Consider the following 20558-nt stretch of genomic DNA (forward strand, 5'->3'; position numbering starts at 1 on the left):
ATTAGTCAAATAATACAAACCTGCAACAAAATAAACACTCCTCAACCTAGAACAACAACCCAAACAAACTTAAAAAAGCAATTCAAAAAGTTCTGAAAACAGCAAATCAAAAACTCAAAAAAACCCTCACCACTCTCCATGAAACTCCTCAACAAAACAATTACACAGAAATAATAATGACAAAACTCACCAAAAAAATAATATTTCAAGTATTAAAAAATGAAACGTATAACAAAATTTTAGCCAAAATCTACAAAAAATACACAAACACCAAATTGTTACCCAAAATACAGAAGAAAACCCCACTATACAAATCAGTTCTATTCCCAATATAACATACATAAAAATCTTTTACCATAAAAGGTGTTTCCCCACAAGTAAAACCACCATATAAAAATGCAATTATTAATAATCATTCAACTACTGGAAATAATAATAATTCAAATTACTGGAATAATATTATCCTTTGTTTATGCAAAAGAGCTGTGATTCCAACAATTCCAGCACCTCCCAGGACAGGCAAACTGGAATGGGATATCCCAGCTGAGCTGGAAAATTTCCAAAGAACTGGAAATAATAATAATATTTCAAGCACTGCTGGAGTGGGATATCTCAGATGAGCTCCCTCAGCATTCCATTCTTTGGTGTCCATGGATTTGGGAGAAGCAGCTCCATGGTTTTATCCACGTTCCCTGACGTTGGTGTTGCAGGAGGAGCAGAATTCCAGGAGAGCTGTGGGACAGCTTTGGGATGCTGCAGGTGCTGGGAGCTCCACTGAGATCCAAACACTGGGAGCTCTGTGGGATCCACGCTGGGATCTGAGTGGGACAGGGAGCCAGGATTATTCCCTGTGCAGGGAACACTTCCCAGCACTGGCTCTCACCCAGCAAAGCTGCTGTGTTGGTTTATCCAAAAATATTCCAGAATAATCAGATTTGGGAGGGGAGGGTGTGCTCGTGGCATCTCTGGGTGGGAAATCATCTGGAATTTGCAAATAAACCCAGGATTCAGGTGCTTTGGAAAAAACCCAGAACTGAGGAGCTTTTCTGAAGGTGGTCCATGACTTTGAAGAGCCCAATGTGTTTTGCTCCAAGGCAAGAAGAAATGCCAAGAAAATGAATTGGGATTCAGCTCATCCAGACAGCTTTTGGGAAGGTCGCTCTGGAATTCTGACCAGCTGATTGTTGCACTGATTTATTTTCACTCCTCCTTCAGCCAGGGATAATTTTCTCTTTTTTGCCTCCCTGTCATTTGGGTTTCTCCCTAATTACAGAGAAAAGTCAGCTCTGAGCTGTGGCACAGCCTGGTGCAGCTCTCCTCCTTCCACTCGTGGATAAGATCCAGTTTTTAAGGAGAAAAGAGATAAAAAGAGTTCTTTTGTAATTACAAACACAGGAGAATTGTGCCTGGCTCCTCAGCCTCACCCTGCAGGTGCCACGTGGAATTCCTAATGACATTTTACCGAGGGGAATCCTGCCTGGAGAGGCTCTGAGCAGGCAGATAAAGAGGGTTTGAAGCTCTTTTTGGGGCTGACCCCAGTGTGGTGCTGCTTTTCAGGTGTGTGGGGAGAAGCAGCGCTTCGAGAAGCTCATGGAGCATTTCCGGAACGAGGACAACAACATTGACTTCATGGTGAGTGGCATTTGCCAGAAACTCCTGCTTTTGCCATCGTTTTCCTTCTGCTGGCTCAGGCAGAGCTGTGGCAGCACGGAGGGTGTTGGTTCCAGGGCTGATGGCAAAAATCTCCCAAATCTGAAGGTTTAAGGTTTTTGCTGGAGTGTGAGAAACTGAAGTCCTAATTTAATCAGGAAAAATCTCCCTTGAATTCCTGCTCAGTGCTTGGATCCAATGTGGGTCCATCCCGAGCGGGATTTCCCACCCCAGTGCTGGAATTCTGAGGCCTCTGTTGCACTTTGTATCAGTTTAGTGCTGAGCTTTGTGTACAGGGCCTTTTTTTTGCCAAAAATCAGGAGTTAGAGCACCAGTGAGGTGATTCCTGTGGGCTCCAGGAATGTTTCCAGGACAGGATCACAGCCCTGAGGGCCAGCACATTAAAAATGAGGTGCTGTGAGGAAGGCAGGCTGGCAAATTCCTTGGATTTAAAAAGAAAAGGAGGAAATGACATGATCCTTGCATTTTCCCTCAAGGCACCCAGCCTGGAGTCTCAGATTTATCCCATCCATTTTTCCTCTGGGCCCTGGAACAGATCCCAGGGAAGTGGCCAAATCCCAGTGCCAAACTGGTGTTCCAGGGGGTGCCTTCAGTTCCTTCTTCCCACCAAAAGACCCGGAGATGTGGAGTCTCTGGAGGCTTTTCCTGCAGGAAAATCAGATTGCTTCAATCCTCAGGTTGCTCCTAGAAATCTGAGAGGGATCCCAGTGGATGTTGGGAAGCTGCTGCTGCAGTGTTGCTCACAGGAGTGGGTTTTTTCCCTGAGAAACCCAGCAAAGATGAGGGAAATTTCTTCCTGGAGCAGCTCCAGGGGTGGCAGATGGGATCCTGAGTGGCCTGGAGGCACCTGGGCACAGCAGGTACAGGGTGTGGCAAGGGAAGGACAAATTCTTGGGATTTGTACCCCAATTCCTGCCACTCCACAGGAGATTTCCCCACATCCCATGCTCTGGAGAGCCTTTGCCTTGGCCTGGCTGGGTTGGGATGTGTGTGGATGCAAATCCCTGGGATCTGCTCCTTGCTCAGCTTGGGAAATGTGCTTTGGGCAACAAACAGAGGTCCTTTTGTGCAAGTCCCCTTTGCTAAACAGGGGCTTCCAGGCCCAGGTGAATCTCACTTGTACAGGCCCAGGGTAATCTCACTTTCCCAGCTGTTTAAAACCCAGGCCTGGATCAATCTCCCTTTTCCAGGCTGTTTAGAACCAGGCCGAGGTGAATCTCGCTTTTCCAGCTGTTTAAACCCAGGCCCAGATGAATCTCCCTGTTCCAGGCTGTTTAGAACCAGGTCCAGATGAATCTCCCTTTTCCATGCTGTTTAGAACCAGGCCCAGATGAATTTCCCTTTTCCAGGCTGCTTAGAACCAGTCCCAGAGTAATCTCACTTTCCCAGCTGTTTAAACCCAGGCCCAGATGAATCTCCCTGTTCCAGGCTGTTTAGAACCAGGCCCAGATGAATCTCCCTTTTCCAAGCTGTTTAGAACCAGGCCCAGATGAATCTCCCTGTTCCAGGCTGTTTAAACCCAGGCCCAGATGAATCTCCCTTTTCCAGGCTGTTTAGAACCAGGCCCGGGTTAATCTCCCTTTTCCAGGCTGTTTAGAACCAGGCCCAGATGAATTTCCCTGTTCCAGGCTGTTTAGAACCAGTCCCAGAGTAATCTCCCTTTTCCAGGCTGTTTAAACCCAAGCCCAGATGAATCTCCCTTTTCCAAGCTGTTTAGAACCAGGCCCAGATGAATTTCCCTGTTCCAGGCTGTTTAGAACCAGGCCCAGATGAATCTCCCTTTTCCAGGCTGTTTAAACCCAGGCCCAGATGAATCTCCCTTTTCCATGCTGTTTAAACCCAGGACTGGTTTTCCAGGGCCTGGAGCCTGCCCTGGCCCGGGCAGCATTCCTGCTCTGGGGAGGTGACTCTGCAGACATGACTTAATTCCTGGAATGCTCATTCCCCTTCATCCCAGCAGACCAAGATTCCCTGAGCCCAGCCTGGCCTGGGGATGGAGTGGCTCTGGAGAGCAGCTGGTGCTTTTCCCTTGGAGGAGCCACAGGGAAATGTGCTCGTGGCTGTGCCCAGCCTGGGGAGTGCGTTCAGATCCTGCTCCTGGGGATCCTGTCCCAGGGCTGGTCCCACAGTCCCATTCCAGCTGTTCTGGGGATACCTGGGCGTGGGGACTCCTGGAGGAATTTTAAGTTAGGGACATGACTTCTGGGTTACTTTAGATGATACAATTTATTTTTCTTCTGTGTAAGTAAGGTTCACATCTTCACCACACAGCTCAGAAGGTCACAAAACCTCTAGTTATAGGAACTTCAAAAGATTTATTAACCAATAAAACATTGCTAACAAAGAGTTATATTTTAAACTTAATCTTTAAATATTTCATCTTATGAACTCATAGTGTAAACTTTCTTAATCAATCATATTGTAACTCACACACCTACAGTACTATATTCTAAGCTTCTTGTTGCCTTTGTAACTATTTTACAAATAGTTTATTTTTTTATTTTTTCTGTATCTTAAACTCTAAAACTCTAAACTTGATTTTTTGTTAACACATTGACTTAACTTTAAACTATAAATTTACATTCTCACTTCTGTCACTTAAGTTTAGAAACCTTTTCCAGAGATCAAATCCTGCATTTACTTCTCAGATCAAATCCTGCATTTAATTCTCTGATCTTTGGCTTACAAGGCCAAGGTTCTGAGGTTTCCCTGCATTTCAAGTTCCACGGCCTGGGCTCACCTGGCTGTCCTTGCAGGTGGCCTGCATGCAGTTCATCAACATCGTGGTGCACTCCGTGGAGGACATGAACTTCCGAGTGCACCTGCAGTACGAGTTCACCAAGCTGGGCCTGGACGAGTACCTGGATGTGAGTCTGGAGCTGCTCCCATTCCCAGCCCCTGGGCTGTCCCACAGCTGGAGGGGCCGTGGCCAGCAGGGAATGGCTGCAGCCAGCTGGAATTACAGCCCGGGGCTAAATCTGGAGCCTGATAACAAAGGGAGGATGAACCACAGCCATCCTCGCCCTGCCACGTCCCCCAGCTCCAGCCACGGGGCTCCCTCCTTCTCCAGGCTGGAGAAGTGTCCCTTGGGATTCTCTGACAGCCACGGGTCCTCTGGTGTCTGTCTGTCTGTCTGTCAGCTGCTTCTTTGTTTCCCCTTCCCTATTTTCCATGGGATCCCAGAATCATTTGAGTTGGAAAGGACCTGAAAGGGTTTCTCAATCCTCTGCTGCCATGGTCAGGGACCCTTCCACTGTCCCAGGCTGCTCCAAGCCCCTCCAACCTGGCCCTGGACACTTCCAGGGATTGGGGCAGCCTCTCCAGGCAGCATTTTCTCCCTGTCCTTGGGAGATATCCATGGAACCCTGCTGCTGTTGGCATGGGAATGACTTGTCCCTGCAGATCCCTGCTCAGTGTGCACCAGGAGAGGGATTCGGGGTCTGTGGGATGTGTTTGGACAGGGCTCCACTGGCCATGGGTGCGTTTGGGGTCTGGGGGAGGCTCTGGGAAGTCCATGGGAACCAGGCAGAGCCTTTCCCAGCAAACACAGAGGAAATCATGGAGTGGTTTGGGCTGGAAGGGACCCTAAAGCTCCCACTCCATGGGCAGGGAAGCTGTGATGTCCCCTGGAGGGACAGAGGGTAAGACCCTGCCTAACTGAACTGGGAATGTTTGGTGTCCAAAGGGCTTCCCTGGGTGGTGGAGGTGCCCTGAGCTCCCCCTGTCCCCCAGCCCTGTCCCAGTGCCCGGTGTCACCAGTGTCCCCTGTGTCCCCTGTGTGCCCTGGGCCCTGCAGAAGCTGAAGCACACGGAGAGTGACAAGCTGCAGGTGCAGATCCAGGCCTACCTGGACAACGTGTTCGACGTGGGGGCTCTGCTGGAGGACGCCGAGACCAAGAACGCAGCCCTGGAGAGGGTGGAGGAACTGGAAGAAAACCTGTCCCACGTGAGTGGCCCACGGTGCCACCCGGATTCTGGACTGGCCTGGCCCACTCTGGGGGGAGGATCACTGGGAAAAAGCCTTGGGATCGCTGGGCCTCTGAGCTGGGAAAGAACCAGGCACTGGCTGTGCTTCCAGGAGGAGTCACCTGGCACAGGAGCCTGTGTACAGGTGTAGGGAGAAATGATTTCCATGCAAAACTCCAACTCCTCAGCAGAGCAGGCCCAAAATAGGGGGAAAAAAATCGTGGCTGTGCTTTAAACAGGGGCTCAGGAGGAAAGGGGCTGGAAAATCCTCATGTCTGCACAGGATCTTCTGTCTCGGGATTTGCTGTCCCAAGCCTTGGGGTCAGTTCCTTTAGGCTGGAAGATACGGCCTGGCTTTTGGAAAATAATTTAAAAAAAAAGATATTTTCCATACTTTAAAACTGAGAAAAGGCTTTTCCTTCTCTCAGCATCCCTGCATTCCCATCACTTGGAATAAATAATGTTCTTAACTCATTGTGCAGTGTTTGCTCCTCTGAGGCTGTAAGAGCCAGGGAATGGTTTGGGTGGCAGGGACATTAAAACCCATCCAGTGCCACCCCTGCCATGGGAGGGACACCTTCCACTATCCCAGGGTGCTCCAAGCCCATTCCAACCTGATGTCACCCATCTCAGGCAGGAATCTGTTCTCTTTCCAAGGAAAGGCTTCAGGGCTTCCTGCAATGTCAATAATTTATCAATTTATCCAAGATGGATACCTCTTACCTCTTATTTTGATGGATAAGCCCCCAGTTTTCCAGTTCTTTAATCCAGTTCTCTTTTGCTGGGTAGTTATCTGAAAAACTCCAGGATACGGAGAACGAAGCCATGGCCAAGATTGTGGAACTGGAAAAGCAACTGATGCAAAGGAGCAAAGAACTGGACGTGATCAGGGTGAGTGGGACAGGGAAGCCCTGGGTGGATTCAGGATGCAGGGAGTGGGGAACATGGACCTGGGGCAGGGGAGTTCTCTTGGCTTCCCAATATTGAACCTGGGGTAGATTTTGGGTGGAATTGTTTGTGTGTGCACTCAACGATGGACAGAAATCCCTTTGGATGTGCCAGGAATCTGTGAGTGAGGTGAACACATCTCATTCCCCAGGTGTGGAGCATTCCAGGTGGGAGTTTTGGAGGTCCCAAAGGGTGGGAGAATCCCAGAATTTCTCTGGGGGGCTGCCCTGGGCACGTGCAGAGCAATCCTTTCTCTGGATCAGGCTGTTCTGATCCTGCCCTTGGGATTCTGACTGCACATTCCCTACTCCTGTGTCATTCCAGGAGATCTACAAGGATGCCAACAGCCAGGTTCACACCCTGAGGAAGATGGTGAAGGAGAAGGAGGAAGCCATCCAGCGCCAATCCACGCTGGAGAAAAAGATCCATGAGCTGGAGAAGCAGGGAACCATCAAGATCCAGAAGAAAGGAGATGGGGACATCTCCATCCTTCCCGTGGCCCTGGGCTCCGGGATGGTGCCAGCAGGAGCAGAGGCAGTGCCAGGGACCTGTGCCACTCCTGGAGCTGCCTCCTCGGTGCCACTGCCCCCACCTCCTCCCCCCCTGCCCGCCCTGCCAGGCTCTCCTGAGGCAGGTGAGGAAGGGGGGAGTGCCCAGCTGTGGGCACCAAACCTCCCTGGGCACTTCCAGTGCCTGGCCACCCTTCCCCCTGGGGAAACTCCTCCTGAAGCCCAGCCTGAGGCCGTTCCCTCTCCTGCTGTCCCTGTTCCCTGGGAGCAGAGTGTGGCCCCCACCTGGCTGCCCCCTCCATCTGCTTTTCCATGGATGGAAATATTGGTCCCTTCTTTCCTGAGGGCGCTTCCAGGCGCTGAAGGGCTGTGGTGGCTCGGGGTGGGGAGGGGACGTGGCGGGGATGCTGCGGCTCTTTGTGCCCCTTCCCTCCGCGGTAACTCCATTTTCCCTCCATCCCACAGTGCCCAACGGCCCCGTGGCAGTGCCTGTGCCACCTCCACCACCTCCTCCTCCACCTCCTCCTCCTCCTCCTCCTCTGCCGGGCCCGGCTCCGGACGCGGCTCCAGCGGCTCCGGTGCCGCCCCCGCCGCCCTCGGCTCCCCCCCTGCCCGGCACGGCCTCGCCCACCGTGGTCTTCAACTCTGGCCTGGCAGGTAAAGCTCCCTCAGGGCACCCCGCTGCTGGCCCTGGACAAACCCCCTCGTTCCTCTCCGGCCTTGGGATGAGGAGTTCCCGGAAGGAAGGAGCATTCCGGGGTCTCTGAGGTTTCCCCGTGCACCCCTGGGAGTGTCCAGCTTGGAGCAGCCTGGGATGGGGAGCTGGATAATCCTTGATGTCCCTCCCAGCCCAAACCAGTGGGACAGTCTGGGATTTATCAACCCAGCCGTTTGGGTTTGGTCTGGGAGAGTCGGATTCTCCAGTGGAACAAAACTCACACCAAAAGTATTTTATAAACAGGGTTGTTTCTGACTTTGACAAAATACGGGTTTGACTTCTTCTGGGAAGAAGCACCAGTGCAAAATTTGTGATTTTTTGGTGGAAATTTGGGAAGAAAAGGCAAAATTTGGGGATTTTTTGGAAGGAAGAGCAATGTGCTGCCCATCCTTACCCATGTTTTAGTCGCTGCCTCCTGCCAGGTGTCTCAGGAGTGAGTGAGGGCTCACTGGTGTCCCCAGAATTCCCCAGAGCTCGTCAGGAGTCCCAAGCAAGAGATTCTCATCCAGAGCTTCCTTAAAGACAAAAAATCTACTTAAATATTCCAGCCTTTAAAGGTTCCTTGGAAGACAAAAAGCATCCTGTCTCAGGGAAAAAAAAACCTTCTGAGGGTGTTTTGTAGGAAAATCCAGCCCCGAGGGGAAGGCTGATTCCTTGGGGTGTGGCTGTAGAGGTGCCTGGGGGCTGCTGGGCTGCAGATCCCATTTTTTCAGTGGGAATTCCGGGGGAATGGGACTGGAAGTGTCTTTTCTGGATGCAGGGCTCTGCAGGAAGGGGCATTCCCAGGGCAGGAACGCTGTGGGGAGTTGGGAAATAACAAATGCTGCTTTTCTGACCTCTCCTAACACTTGTTTCTCTGTTCCTTCTGCTTCCTGCTAAGATGGGCCCATCAAGCTCTTCTGTAGGTTCCTTCCTGCTAAGTATTCCTTATCCTGGCATTCCCTGCATCCTGGGGGTGTCCAGGGGCACCTGGGGGGCTCCAGGGGATGGGCAGGGGGAGGTTGGAGCCAACCCTCAGGATTTGGGCACCCAGAGCTCGGGAAGGGAGGAGGAGGAGCAGGAGGAGGAGGAAGGGGAATCTGAAGGGGTTCTGGGCTCCATTATCTTTCCCATGCGTCATTCCTGCCTTCCCTGTCCTGGAATAACTCGGGAGCAGTTAATTATCCATTCCAATGTGTGCACAAGTAGAAAAATCCCTTTTTCCATGGGTGTTCAAAGCTATTCCTTCTTTTAGGAATTATTTTAAGTGACCCCATCAGTTAAGCAGAGAGCAAAACCCCATTTAGTGTAGAGGAGCACAAGCTGGATAAATACAGTTCCCAAAACACCCACTGGAATATTCTTTGTATTCCCTTTATTGAATTGGTGTCCAGCACTGCAGGACTGGGGTTTCTGTTCCGTGTTTGCCAGATTTTTTGGGGAGTAATTCAGGAGCAAAAGGTTGATTGATGGTCTTTAATTCATTGATTTTGTAGCAAGGAACAAATTTGTGTTCTCATGTAAGGAAAAGGAAATGAGAACTGGATTATGGAAATTATACATGTGGCTTCCAGATTGAATGGAACAGGGATAGGAATAGGATGGGAATGGGAATAGAAATAGGAGTAGAATAGGACTAGAAATAGGGATAGGAATAGAAATACAAATAGGAGTAGAAACAGACTAGGAATAGGAATAGGAGTAGGAATAGGGTTGTTCCCTTGCTCAGTCAGGCCTCATTTCCAGGTTTCATTTTCACAGCTCCTCTGTTTAAATTCCTAAATTACTCCAAAGTTCCCAAATGATTTGGATTTGCTGGATTTGCACAGCACAGGAACTAAAACCTGGTTTTAAACCCCTGTTAAAGCCCAGCTTTGCTGCAGCTCGGTGCCTTTGGCCTTGAAACTCAGACCTGCTGAGAAGGTGCCCCATTGCAGTTTCCCAAATCCCATTTCCTAAAACCTTGGGAACAGAGCTTTTTTCCCTTCCTGTCACCTCTTTGTGACACAGCTGAGTGGGCTCTGCCAGCAGCAGGAGAGGCTGAATTCACCCACTCCCCCCCTTTTCCATGGAATTTGGACAGAGCCTGGGAGTTCAGATCAATCCAGGCAGCTCGTGGGGATACAGGGATCCCAGATTTCCCTTTGGGAGGTTTGCAGAGCCCTGGGGGCTGGTGCTGCCCTGCTGAGGGCCGGGGTTCCCCTCTCCAGCAGTGACACCTTCCCAGGATCCCAGTGGGATAATCAGCTCTGCCCAGTTCTTCCCAGTGCTGGGCCCCACCGCCGGGGCGTTCCCAGGCGGTTTGTCAGGAATCCCCCTGTCCTGTCCTGTCCTGTCCCCAGCTGTGAAGATCAAGAAGCCCATCAAGACCAAGTTCCGCATGCCCGTGTTCAACTGGGTGGCCCTGAAGCCCAACCAGATCAACGGCACCGTCTTCAACGAGATCGACGACGAGCGCATCCTCGAGGTGCCCCTGCTCCCTCCCTGCTGCCCAGAAAAACCTGGAACCAGGGGATGTTTGGCTTGGAAAAGCCTCTCAGACCACCCAGTCCAGCCCTCAAGCCAGCACTGCCCCGTGTCCCCAAGTGCCACGTGCACAGGGGTTAAATCCCTCCAGGAATGGGGGCTCCAGCCCCTTCCACTGCCTGACCACACTTGCCAATATCCAGTGTTTCCTAATATCCAGCTAAACCTCTGCTGGAGCAGCCTGATTCCATTTGCTCTCCTCCTGTTCCCTGGGAGCAGAACTGGCTGTCCCCTCCTGTCAGGAGGTTGTGGGAAGTGGGAAGATCTCCACAGGGATAGGGCACGGCAGTGGCCTTGGGACAGGGCTCATTCCAGGTCCTGGGTCCTGTCCCTGCCTTGGGACAGGGCTCATTCCAGGTCCTGGATGTTCCCCTCAATGCTTTAGCCATGGCTGGATAAAGCACCAGTGCTCACCAAGGTTTTCCTGAATTCCTGAACCTGTGCAGAGCTGTTTGGGGCTGGATTTCTGGGATGTGGCCAGATTTCCTCATCCCAGCTCAGGAGTGTGTTCCTTCCATCCCTCAGCCTGTGACAGAACTCCCTGAGTTCCAACGCCAGGTTGGACAGGGTTGGAAAAACCTGGGCTGGTGGCAAGGTTCCACCCCGTGGCAGGGGGTGGAACTGGGATGAGCTTTAAGATTCCAGCCCGAACCATTCCATGATTCCGTGACCCTGTCTCAGCCACCACAACGCTTTCCCTGCAGTTCTGGACTAGGATTTAGTGTTCCCTGCAGGATAAATCCTTTCCTTTCCTTTCCAGGATCTAAACGTGGATGAATTTGAGGAGATATTCAAAACGAAAGCCCAGGGCCCAGCCATGGATCTGACCTCCAGCAAGCAGAAGATCCCTCAGAAAGGATCCAACAAGGTGACGCTGCTGGATGCCAACAGAGCCAAGAACTTGGCCATCACCCTGCGGAAAGCCGGGAAGACGGCGGATGAGATCTGCAAAGCCATCCACGTGTGAGTGCAGCCAAGGAATCCCGCCCCAGGCTCGCTGGGAGGGCTGGGAAGTGCTGATGGAAAAAATGCCAGGGGAAGGACGGAATGGTGGCGAATTCCCAGAAATCAGAATTAGGTTTGTGTTGCTGAGTCACTGCTGAGGTTGGACAAATGAGCACTTCCTTTATTAAAGCAGCTCGTTCCAGCCTATCCAGTTTGCCGTGGCAGCTCCACGGTATTTCCTGTCCCAGTGAGCAAAATCCAGAGGGAACCCAGGAAGGGGCAGCTCTTCTGGTTTGCTCCATGAGGGATGAGTTTAGTCCAGGTGCTGGAGCAGATTTTGCATGGAATTAGGTTTGTGGAGTGGCCTCAGGAACTGATATGGATCCTTCCCTGCTCCTGGGACAGGTGGAGCTGCTCCTTGGGGCTGATCCCAAATCCATCCTGGCCATGGCAAACATCTCCCACTCCTCCCTTAGTGAATATCTCCAAAATGTGGATGCAGAAGCTTTGCCTTTGGCTGAGAATGACCCAAACCTGCCCCAGGTCCTGGCAGGTTCAGCAGTTGGGCTTTAGGGGGCTCTGGGCCATTTAAATACAAATATTTGCTCCTCCCCACCTCTTTTCCCTGGGAAAAGTGAGCCTGGAGGGGTTCAGGAATGGCCACGTGTTTGGAAATGGAAGCAGCATCATTCCCATTATCCCTGGATCCTGTTCCCATCTCCATGGGCAGGGCAGGAGGAGCTTCACAGCTTCTTTTTTGCTTTTCTGTATGTGGGGCTGAATCCCAGACTGTTCTGGGCTGGGAGGGACCTTAAAGCCCATCCAGTTCATCCAGGGACACCTCCCCCTGTCCCAGGCTGCTCCAAGCCCCTCCAGCCTGGCCTTGGGCACTGCCAGGGATCCAGGGCAGCCCCAGCTGCTCTGGGAATTCCAGCCCAGCCAGGAATTCCCAGTTCCCAATCTCCCATCCATCCCTGCCCTCTGGCAGTGGGAGCCATTCCCTGGCTCCTGTCCCTCCATGCCTTGTCCCCAGTCCCTCTGCAGCTCTCCTGGAGCCCCTTCAGGCCCTGCCAGGGGCTCTGAGCTCTGCCTGGAGCCTTCCCTTCTCCAGGGGAACATTCCCAGCTCTCCCAGGCTGGCCCCAGAGCAGAGGGACATCCATGGCCTGGCCAGGTCCCTGTGAGCTCTGTCCCCACACCTCTTCCCGGGCTTTTCCCGCAGCTTTGACCTGAAGACGCTGCCGGTGGATTTCGTGGAGTGCCTGATGCGGTTCCTGCCCACGGAGAACGAGGTGAAGGTGCTGAGGCTCTACGAGAGGGAGAGGAAGCCCCTGGAGAACCTGTCGGACGAGGACAGGTTCATGATGCAGTTCAGCAAGATCGAGAGGCTGATGCAGAAAATGACCATCATGGCCTTCATCGGCAACTTCGCCGAGAGCATCCAGATGCTCACCCCGGTGAGGGAGCAGGGAATGTCCACAGCTGGAAGGGACCGTGGATCGTGGATCCAGCCCCTGGCCCTGCACACCCAAAACCCCACCCTGGGCCACCCTGGCAGCCCTTCCAAACACTCCTGGAGCTCTGGCAGCCTCAGGGCCGTGCCCATTCCCTGGGGAGCCTGGGCAGCCTCAAAGGAATATTGCTGGGAAAAGTTACTCTTGGGCCATTGGAATTGTGTTCCATCCAGCCTGAATGGCTGTAGGGGTTGGAATGTGAACCCTCATTTACATCTGAGGGGGGTAAATCCAGGTTTGGAATCCTGGAGTGCCAGGGCAGGGGAACATTCACAGAATCCCAGATGGGGTTGAGGGGGAGGGAATATGAGGAATATCTCATTCCAGCCCCTGCCATGGCAGGGACACATCCCACTACCCAGGGTGCTCCAAGCCCCCTCCAGCCTGGCCTTGGGCACTGCCAGGGATCCAGGAGCAGCCCCAGCTGCTCTGGGAATTCCAGCCCAGCCAGGAATTCCCAGTTCCCAATGTCCCATCCATCCCTGCCCTCTGGCAGTGGGAGCCATTCCCTGGCTCCTGTCCCTCCATGCCTTGTCCCCAGTCCCTCTGCAGCTCTCCTGGAGCCCCTTCAGGCCCTGCCAGGGGCTCTGAGCTCTGCCTGGAGCCTTCCCTTCTCCAGGGGAACATTCCCAGCTCTCCCAGCCTGGCTCCATGGCAGAGGGACATCAGTGCTCTGTCCCATGGTGTGGATGAAATCCAGGAAGGTTTTTTTCCAGGATGTGAGTGTTTGGATGTTCATTTTCCTCCTGGCATTATGTGCATTAACCAAAGCTCTCCCTTTGTTTCCCCACAGCAACTCCATGCCATAATTGCTGCCTCTGTCTCCATAAAGTCATCCCAAAAACTTAAGAAAATCCTGGAGGTAGGTCTGGTCTCAGCTCTCCTTCCAGGGGTGTCTAAACCTCCAGGAATTTGTCCTGAGAATTCCTGCTCTGCTGTGTTTCATCCTGGCAGATCATCCTGGCTCTTGGGAATTACATGAACAGCAGCAAGCGAGGGGCTGTGTATGGATTTAAGCTGCAGAGTTTAGACCTGGTAAGAAAAGCAGGGATGTGCTGTGGGCACCAGCTGGGAATTAGAGCTGTGGAGTTCTTGAGGCTGGAAAAACCTTCCAAGATCATTGAGTCCAACCATTCCCAGCACTGCCAAGGCCAAGGTGTGCCCCGTGTTCCCAGTGCCACATCCACAGGGCTGTGAAATCCCTGCAGGGATGGGGATTCCACCATTCCCTGGGCAGCCCCTGCCAAGGTCTGAGCCCCTTTCCATGGGGAAATTCCTGCTGTGCCCACCCTGAGCTGCCCTGGGCCAGCCTGAGGCCGTTCCCTCTGCTCCTGTCCCTGTTCCCTGGAGCAGAGCCCGACCCCCCCGGCTGTGCCCTCCTGGCAGGGAATTCCAGAGAGGGAAAAGATCCCTGGGGATCCTCCTGTGCTCCAGGCTGAGCCCCTTCCCAGCTCCCTCAGGGATTCTGCAGCCCCTTCCCAGCTCCCTCAGGGATTCTCCAGCCCCTTCCCAGCTCCCTCAGGGATTCTCCAGCCCCTTCCCAGCTCCCTCAGGGATTCTCCAGCCCCTCAGGGTCCCTCCTGTCCCAGAGCTGTCCCCAGCCCCGGAGGTGCCCCAGCAGTGCCAGCACAGGGATGGGCACTGCCCTGGCTGTGTCACACCGGGGCTGGCACAGCCCAGGGACCACTGGCCTCTTGCCCACCTCATCACCCCCAGATCCTTTCCCAGTTTTCCAGCCTTTGTATCCCAACCCTGTGGCCCTTGAGGGGGTCCTGGTGACCCAGGGGGCTGCTGGGGACTCCACTGGTGGTTCCCAGCATGGAGAACACGCTGGAGCAGCCCCAGTGAGTCCCTTTTCTCCCCACACCTGTGCTCCTGCTCCTCCCAGCTCCTGGAGACCAAGTCCACGGACCGGAAGCAGACGCTGCTGCACTACATCTCCAACGTGGTGAAGGAGAAGTACCAGCACGTGGCCCTGTTCTACAACGAGCTGCACTACGTGGAGAAGGCAGCAGCAGGTACAGCCCCCTCCTCTCCCTGCCAGGCCGGGATATTCCTGGCACGGCTGGCACGCTCAGCGTTCCTGTGCCGCTCCCCAGTGTCCCTGGAGAACGTCCTGCTGGACGTGAAGGAGCTGCAGCGGGGCCTGGAGCTGACCAAGCGCGAGTACACCATGCACGACCACAACACCATGCTCAAGGACTTCATCCAGAGCAACGAGGGCAAGCTCAAGAAGCTCCAGGATGATGCCAAAATAGCCCAGGTGCTTCTGTGTTCCCAGGATTTACAGTGACACGCAGGGATGGGCTGTACTTCCGTGGAATGCTGGGGATGGGGAGGATGCCTGGGAGGCTGTGCAGGGCACTGAGGCTGGGCCTCTTGCAGGATGCCTTCGATGATGCTGTGAAGTATTTTGGGGAGAATCCCAAGACAACCCCACCCTCGGTTTTCTTCCCGGTGTTTGTCCGCTTTGTGAAGGCCTACAAGGTAAACCAGAGCTTCCTTGTCCTCATCTTCTCCTTCTTCTCTTCCTCCTCCTCTTCTTTTTCTCCTCCTTCTTTCTCCTTATTCTCCTTTCTCTTCTTTTCTCCTTCTTTCTCCTCCTCCTCTCCCTCCCTCAGAAAGCCCCATGGTGGCACAGATCCCATTCCCCCCTGACTCCCCTGGGATCCCTAACCCGTGGATTTTCTCACAAACAGCAAGCAGAGGAAGAAAACGAGCTGAGGAAAAAGCAGGAACAGGCCTTAATGGAAAAACTCATGGAACAAGAAGCGTTGATGGAGCAACAGGACCAAAAGGTATGGCACAGATACAACTTCCAGATGGGATCAGGTTCCTGATTTTCAGAAACCTCAGCTCCGAGTGAGGAACTGTAATTGCCTACAAAGAGCCTGGAAGTTTCTGTGGAGGGAACAGGGGTAGGCTAGAAAAGTTCCAATGTGTGTTCTGCTGCTTTGGAAGTCAGCAAAATTAAGGAGAACTAAATAGGTGGAAAGTTGTAGTGAGCTAAACTTTATCCTTCCCTGACTTCTCCATGGAGTGGTTGCAAGAAAGGAGGAGGAGGAGGAAAAGAAGAGAAGGAGGAGGATAAGAAAAGGAGGAGAGTGGGAGCAAGAAAGGAGGAGAAGGAGAAGGGAGGAGGAAAAGAAGAGAAGGAGGAGGAAAAGAAAAGGAGGAGGAGAACAATGCAGGAGAAGAAGTGGGGGGATGACAAAGAGGATGAGGAGGACGAGAAAGGGAAGAGGAGGAGGACAAGGCTGTCTGCAGCCTTGGGAATGGGGTGGAGTGGCAGTTCCTGTGGGAGTCGCTGGGGTCCAGGGGTGAGTGAGGCTCAGGAGGAAGGCCAGGAGAGGGGGAGCTCCGTGCTGAGCGTGCCCTGCGTGTTCCAGTCCCCGTCCCACAAGAGCAAGCGGCAGCAGCAGGAGCTGATCGCCGAGCTGCGGCGCCGGCAGGTCAAGGACAACCGGCACGTGTACGAGGGCAAGGACGGCGCCATCGAGGACATCATCACAGGTACCCTGCTGCCCCGGCCACCGCCGGGGGATCTGCCCAGAGCCTGCTCCAGGCCTCTGTCCCCTCCTTTGCTCCCCTCCTTGCGTGGTGCAGAGCAAATCCAGAAGGTTCTGCTCCTTCTCTTCTGCTTGGGGGGGGACATTCGCAGGGTTCTAGAGCAGGCAGGGAGTGCCTGAGCCCAGCAGCTGCTCCAGCTGTGCCCCGTGGATCTGTCCCAGATCCCTTGTTTCTCCCCACAAACGGGATCAGGGTCAGGATGAGCCTCTGTTTTCATTAAGATTGATCCCAGAAATCCTTCAGTCAGCCCCCAGTGACCTAGACTGCTCCAGGTTTTCCTGCTGATCCCAGAGGGAAGGGGCACAGCCCCTGGTGAAGCCAGGCACAGTCAGGACTTGGCTGCAAATATTTTAAAAGAGCCACCTGAACTGCATCTTTCCCAGGAATGAAATCCTTTCTAAGACTTCCAGTTTCTGGCATTGCAGAACTGGGAGTTTTCCACACGTTTTTCACCTGTAGTGTGGAAGGAAAATGATTTAACACCTCAGGAGCTTCACAAACTCCATTTCCTTGCACAGAACCCAAAAATAAAAAGGTCTTTGCCAACAGCTCCTGGAAGTTTTCCACAGGAGCTTTTTCCTGCAGAAGGGCAGGAGAGCTCTTTGATCCCTCACTAAGGAAGCCAGGGAATTTTTGCCCAACTGGATGAAGTGTGTGAAGCTTGCCCAACTCCTTTTAACCTTGATTAATGGCCCTGAGATAACATTCCTCATTTAAAGGGCAGGGTGGCAATAATATCCAACCTGGCATTGCTTCCACAACTCCTCCGGACTCCTGGGACTTTGCTTAATTGGAAAAATGGTTTTCCTGCTCTGTGGAAGGAACAGATTGTGTGGCAGATGCCCATCCCTATGGAAAAAAACCATCCAGGGGAGAGGGTGCCAGGCTCCAATTAAACATTTCCTGCACTCTTGTGCCTGGATTTGCCCATTTTGGGGCCTCAAGCCACGGAGGAGGAAAGGTCAGGCATGGAAGGTCAGGTAGGACCAGGGTCACCTCCCCATCCCTGGAGATCTCCCAGTAAATCCTGCACCTCCCCATCTCTGGGAGTGCTCCAGGCCAGGTTGGATGGGGCTTGGAGCAGCCTGGGACAGTGGGAGGTGTCCCTGCCCATGGCTGGGGTGACACTGGATGGGATTTAAGGACCCTTCCAACCCAAATCATCCCAAACACCAAGGTCTTCCCACAAATCTGCAGCACACCTTAAAACAAGTTCTTCAAGGGAATTATCTTATATAGAAGGGGAATGGCTTTAAGGTGAAGGAAAGGTCAGGGATTGAGAAGGAGCTCCTGGCTGGGCAGGTGCAGCGGCCCTGGCACAGGGTGCCCAGAGCACCTGGGGCTGCCCCTGGATCCCTGGCAGTGCCCAAGGCCAGGCTGGACACTGGGGCTGGAGCAGCTGGGACAGTGGAAGGTGTCCCTGCCATGGCAGGGGTGGGATGGGATGAGTTTAAGGTCCCTTCCCACCCAAACCAGGCTGGGATTCCGCGAGTGGATGAAACACCTCCTGAAGCCTCACAAGCACCTTGTCCCGAGGCCAGTGAGGAGCAGGCTGGAGAGGCTGGAGCGTGTCCCAGTGTCCCGTGTGGGAGCACTGAGCTGTGCCCTGGCTGGAGCAGCGCTGACCTTGGTTTGTGTGTGGCTGTTGTTGTTCCCATGCAGTGCTGAAGACGGTGCCGTTCACCGCCCGAAGCGCCAAGCGCGGCTCTCGGTTCTTCTGCGACCCTGTTGTCCCTGAGGAATTCCATTACTAAACTCTCCCTCTTTCACACCTGACGCTCTTAGAAACCAGGAAGGTCGCTGTAGACTTTTTGCCACTTTGTTTGTGCGGATCTCAGCCAGGAATCTGTGACTGTTGAGTGTTTAGTGGTGTCCAGCGTCCTCCTGACATTGTAGTGGTGTCCCCTCTGGTGCATGTCCTCTTCATCCCATCCCTGTTCCCATCCCATCCCGTCCGGCTGTCCTCGTGTCCCATAGAACAGCAAGCTGGGAGTCACTGGGATGAGTCTCCTGCAGTGCAAGGGCTGAGGAGCCCAAGCAGTGACAGCTCACTTGGCTTGTGGCACCTCCGAGTGGAATTCCGGGCTGCATGGACCTTGGGAATGGCCTTGGGGGTGGCTTCTGGCTCGGGAATAACACCCATGGGCTGGTTTAGGATTCCTAACGAGCCCCTGCATGTTCAGCTGCATGGGGTGGAACAGCGGGGTGAAATCTCTCCTTGTTCTGTCTTGTCCATATTTAACTCTCTTATTCCACGTCAGTTCCATGCCAGCTTTATTTCATGGAATCAGGAATTCTCTCTGAGCCTGTACCCTGTGCCGAGGCCGGGCTCAGTGCACGGAGCAGGGGAGTGGGGAGCAGGGCTGGGAGTTGGGGACGCAGGGCAGAACCACCGGAATGGTGCCAAGGCAAACCTGACATGGAACTGAGCGATTCCATCGTGGTGTCCATTGTCCCACGGGTGTCCCTCCCCCAGCATGGCCCTGGACACTGTTGTCCTCATTAAGGACTCGGCTTAAGAAGCCAGCAGTGTTCCTTCCACCGTTCCCTGTGTAATTCCATCAGTGCTGCCAATAAATCCACAAACTAACCCACTCCATGGTTCTTTGCTCTTCCGGGTTCTGTCTGTGTTCTCTTCCTGGAGCCAACCTTCAAAGCAGCTTGGAATTGGGGTAGGGAGCAGCCTCCTGTCCCTCCTGCCCTGTCTAACCCCTCTTGCTCTGTGGTTTCTGCCCGGGAGGTTTGAACACTGACTTGATTTGCTCTTCATTCTCCATCCCATTTTTTTACTTAACCATCATTTTTTTGTGTTCTGTTTTTTTTTTTTTTTTTTTTTTGTTGTTTTTTGTTTGTGTTTTTTTTTCTGTTTAGCCCTAAAGAAGAATAATATCACTAAATTTCCCAATGTTCACTCGAGGGTAAGGATTTCTTCTAGCACAGCCGTGGTGGAGGATTCCCAGAGCTGGCAAGCATCTCTTTTTACTTGGCTTCCTCCTCTCTCTCTGTGCCAGGCAGCTGGTGGTAGATGTGGCTGAGCTAATACTGGTGAGACCTCGCGGCCAGCTGAGACCCAGATCCTTGATTTTCACCTCTGGAGGTGCAGGGATCCACAGGATGTTGGCTGGTGGCCATCATCACACTGTTTTGGCCACTTCTTCTCAAGCTGAGCCCAAAACAGTTTTGTCCCCAAGTGCTGTTGGTTGGTGGCCATCTTCACGCTCCATTTTGGCCATTTTAATTCAAGTTGAGCCCAAAATAATCTTGTCCCCAGGTGTTGTTGGTTGGTGGCCGCCATCACACTCTGGTTTGGCCATTTCTCTTCAAGTCCAGCCCAAAACAGTTTTGTCCCCGAATGTTGCAGCCCCACAGCTGGGTTCTGCATGAGGTGGACAATCTCCAGCTCCAGGTGTGGAGAGGGGAGAGCTGAGAAGTTTGGGAGTTCTATGTAACTCCCAATACAAATTATCCAGGAATCAGAGAGATTTGCCCAGTCCAAGACAAATTTGTTGGCCAGGAGACCAGTATTTGAACTGGAATTATCTTTAGTGCTTGTTCTCTTGTAGATGCACAGGTGACAGCACATGTGACACCTGTAATGGGCTTCCACCATCCCATCCATCAGCTTTCTCCCTCTTTCATCCATCCATCCATCCATCCATCCATCCATCCATCCATCCATCCATCCATCCCATCCCATCCCATCCCATGCTCAGTGTTCCCTCCCGAGCTCTCCCTCCTTTGGCTGATGAAGCATCACTCCAGCCATGGAAAGCAGCCAGAGAATCCCAGCCCAGTGCCAGCTGCTTTTCCCAGGGCACCTCTTTTAGATCTTGGAGGTCCTTGCCAACCTGAACGATTCCGTGAATCCGTGCTAAATGGGGTGTAGGGATGCTAAATCCATCCCGGCGTGGCTGAAGCGGGCTCACACACCCGCTGTGAGGAACATCCTGCAGCTCAGCCCTGAGTGTGGCAACACCCCAAACCACCTGCCTGGGCTCGGCGTGGCCTCGGTGACAGCTGTGAGGGGCCATTCCCACCGGCATCCCGATCCCACCAGTATTAACCGGCCGCCGGGGCGCGTAGCTCGGGCACGTCCGTCCCTCCTTCCCCGCTCCCGTCCTCCACAAGCTGCTTTGACTGGCTTCCAGCGGGCCTTTCCCCGTCCGTCCCGCCGCGCGTCCGCGTGTCCGCTGCTGACTGCCGGCTCCCCGCA

General features: G+C 53.3%; 1 protein-coding gene across 5 annotated transcripts in view; it reads left to right on the top strand.

The window, feature by feature from the left end:
- FMNL2 (formin like 2) overlaps positions 1–20558 on the top strand; it is a 112407-nt gene that overhangs the window by 90058 nt on the left and 1791 nt on the right. Inside the window, exons 10-27 of one of the 5 annotated variants that reach the window (XM_041405565.1) lie at positions 1558–1632; positions 4428–4538; positions 5468–5617; positions 6427–6528; positions 6910–7219; positions 7560–7751; positions 10134–10258; positions 11078–11280; positions 12484–12718; positions 13569–13637; positions 13730–13810; positions 14664–14793; positions 14875–15038; positions 15161–15262; positions 15475–15573; positions 16165–16288; positions 19217–19263; positions 19357–20553. In XM_041405565.1, the coding sequence (XP_041261499.1) occupies positions 1558–1632; positions 4428–4538; positions 5468–5617; positions 6427–6528; positions 6910–7219; positions 7560–7751; positions 10134–10258; positions 11078–11280; positions 12484–12718; positions 13569–13637; positions 13730–13810; positions 14664–14793; positions 14875–15038; positions 15161–15262; positions 15475–15573; positions 16165–16288; positions 19217–19263; positions 19357–19380 (2343 nt within the window). In that variant the 3' untranslated portion in view covers positions 19381–20553. Of the gene's footprint in view, positions 1–1557; positions 1633–4427; positions 4539–5467; positions 5618–6426; positions 6529–6909; positions 7220–7559; positions 7752–10133; positions 10259–11077; positions 11281–12483; positions 12719–13568; positions 13638–13729; positions 13811–14663; positions 14794–14874; positions 15039–15160; positions 15263–15474; positions 15574–16164; positions 16289–18007; positions 19155–19216; positions 19311–19356; positions 20554–20558 lie in introns of those variants that run through there. The other 4 variants (XM_041405550.1, XM_041405558.1, XM_041405573.1 and 1 more) reach the window with 4 other exon arrangements.

This window comes from Onychostruthus taczanowskii, unplaced genomic scaffold (genome assembly GCF_017590055.1).
Source record: "Onychostruthus taczanowskii isolate IOZ18803 unplaced genomic scaffold, ASM1759005v1 scaffold10, whole genome shotgun sequence".
NCBI lineage: Eukaryota > Metazoa > Chordata > Aves > Passeriformes > Passeridae > Onychostruthus > Onychostruthus taczanowskii.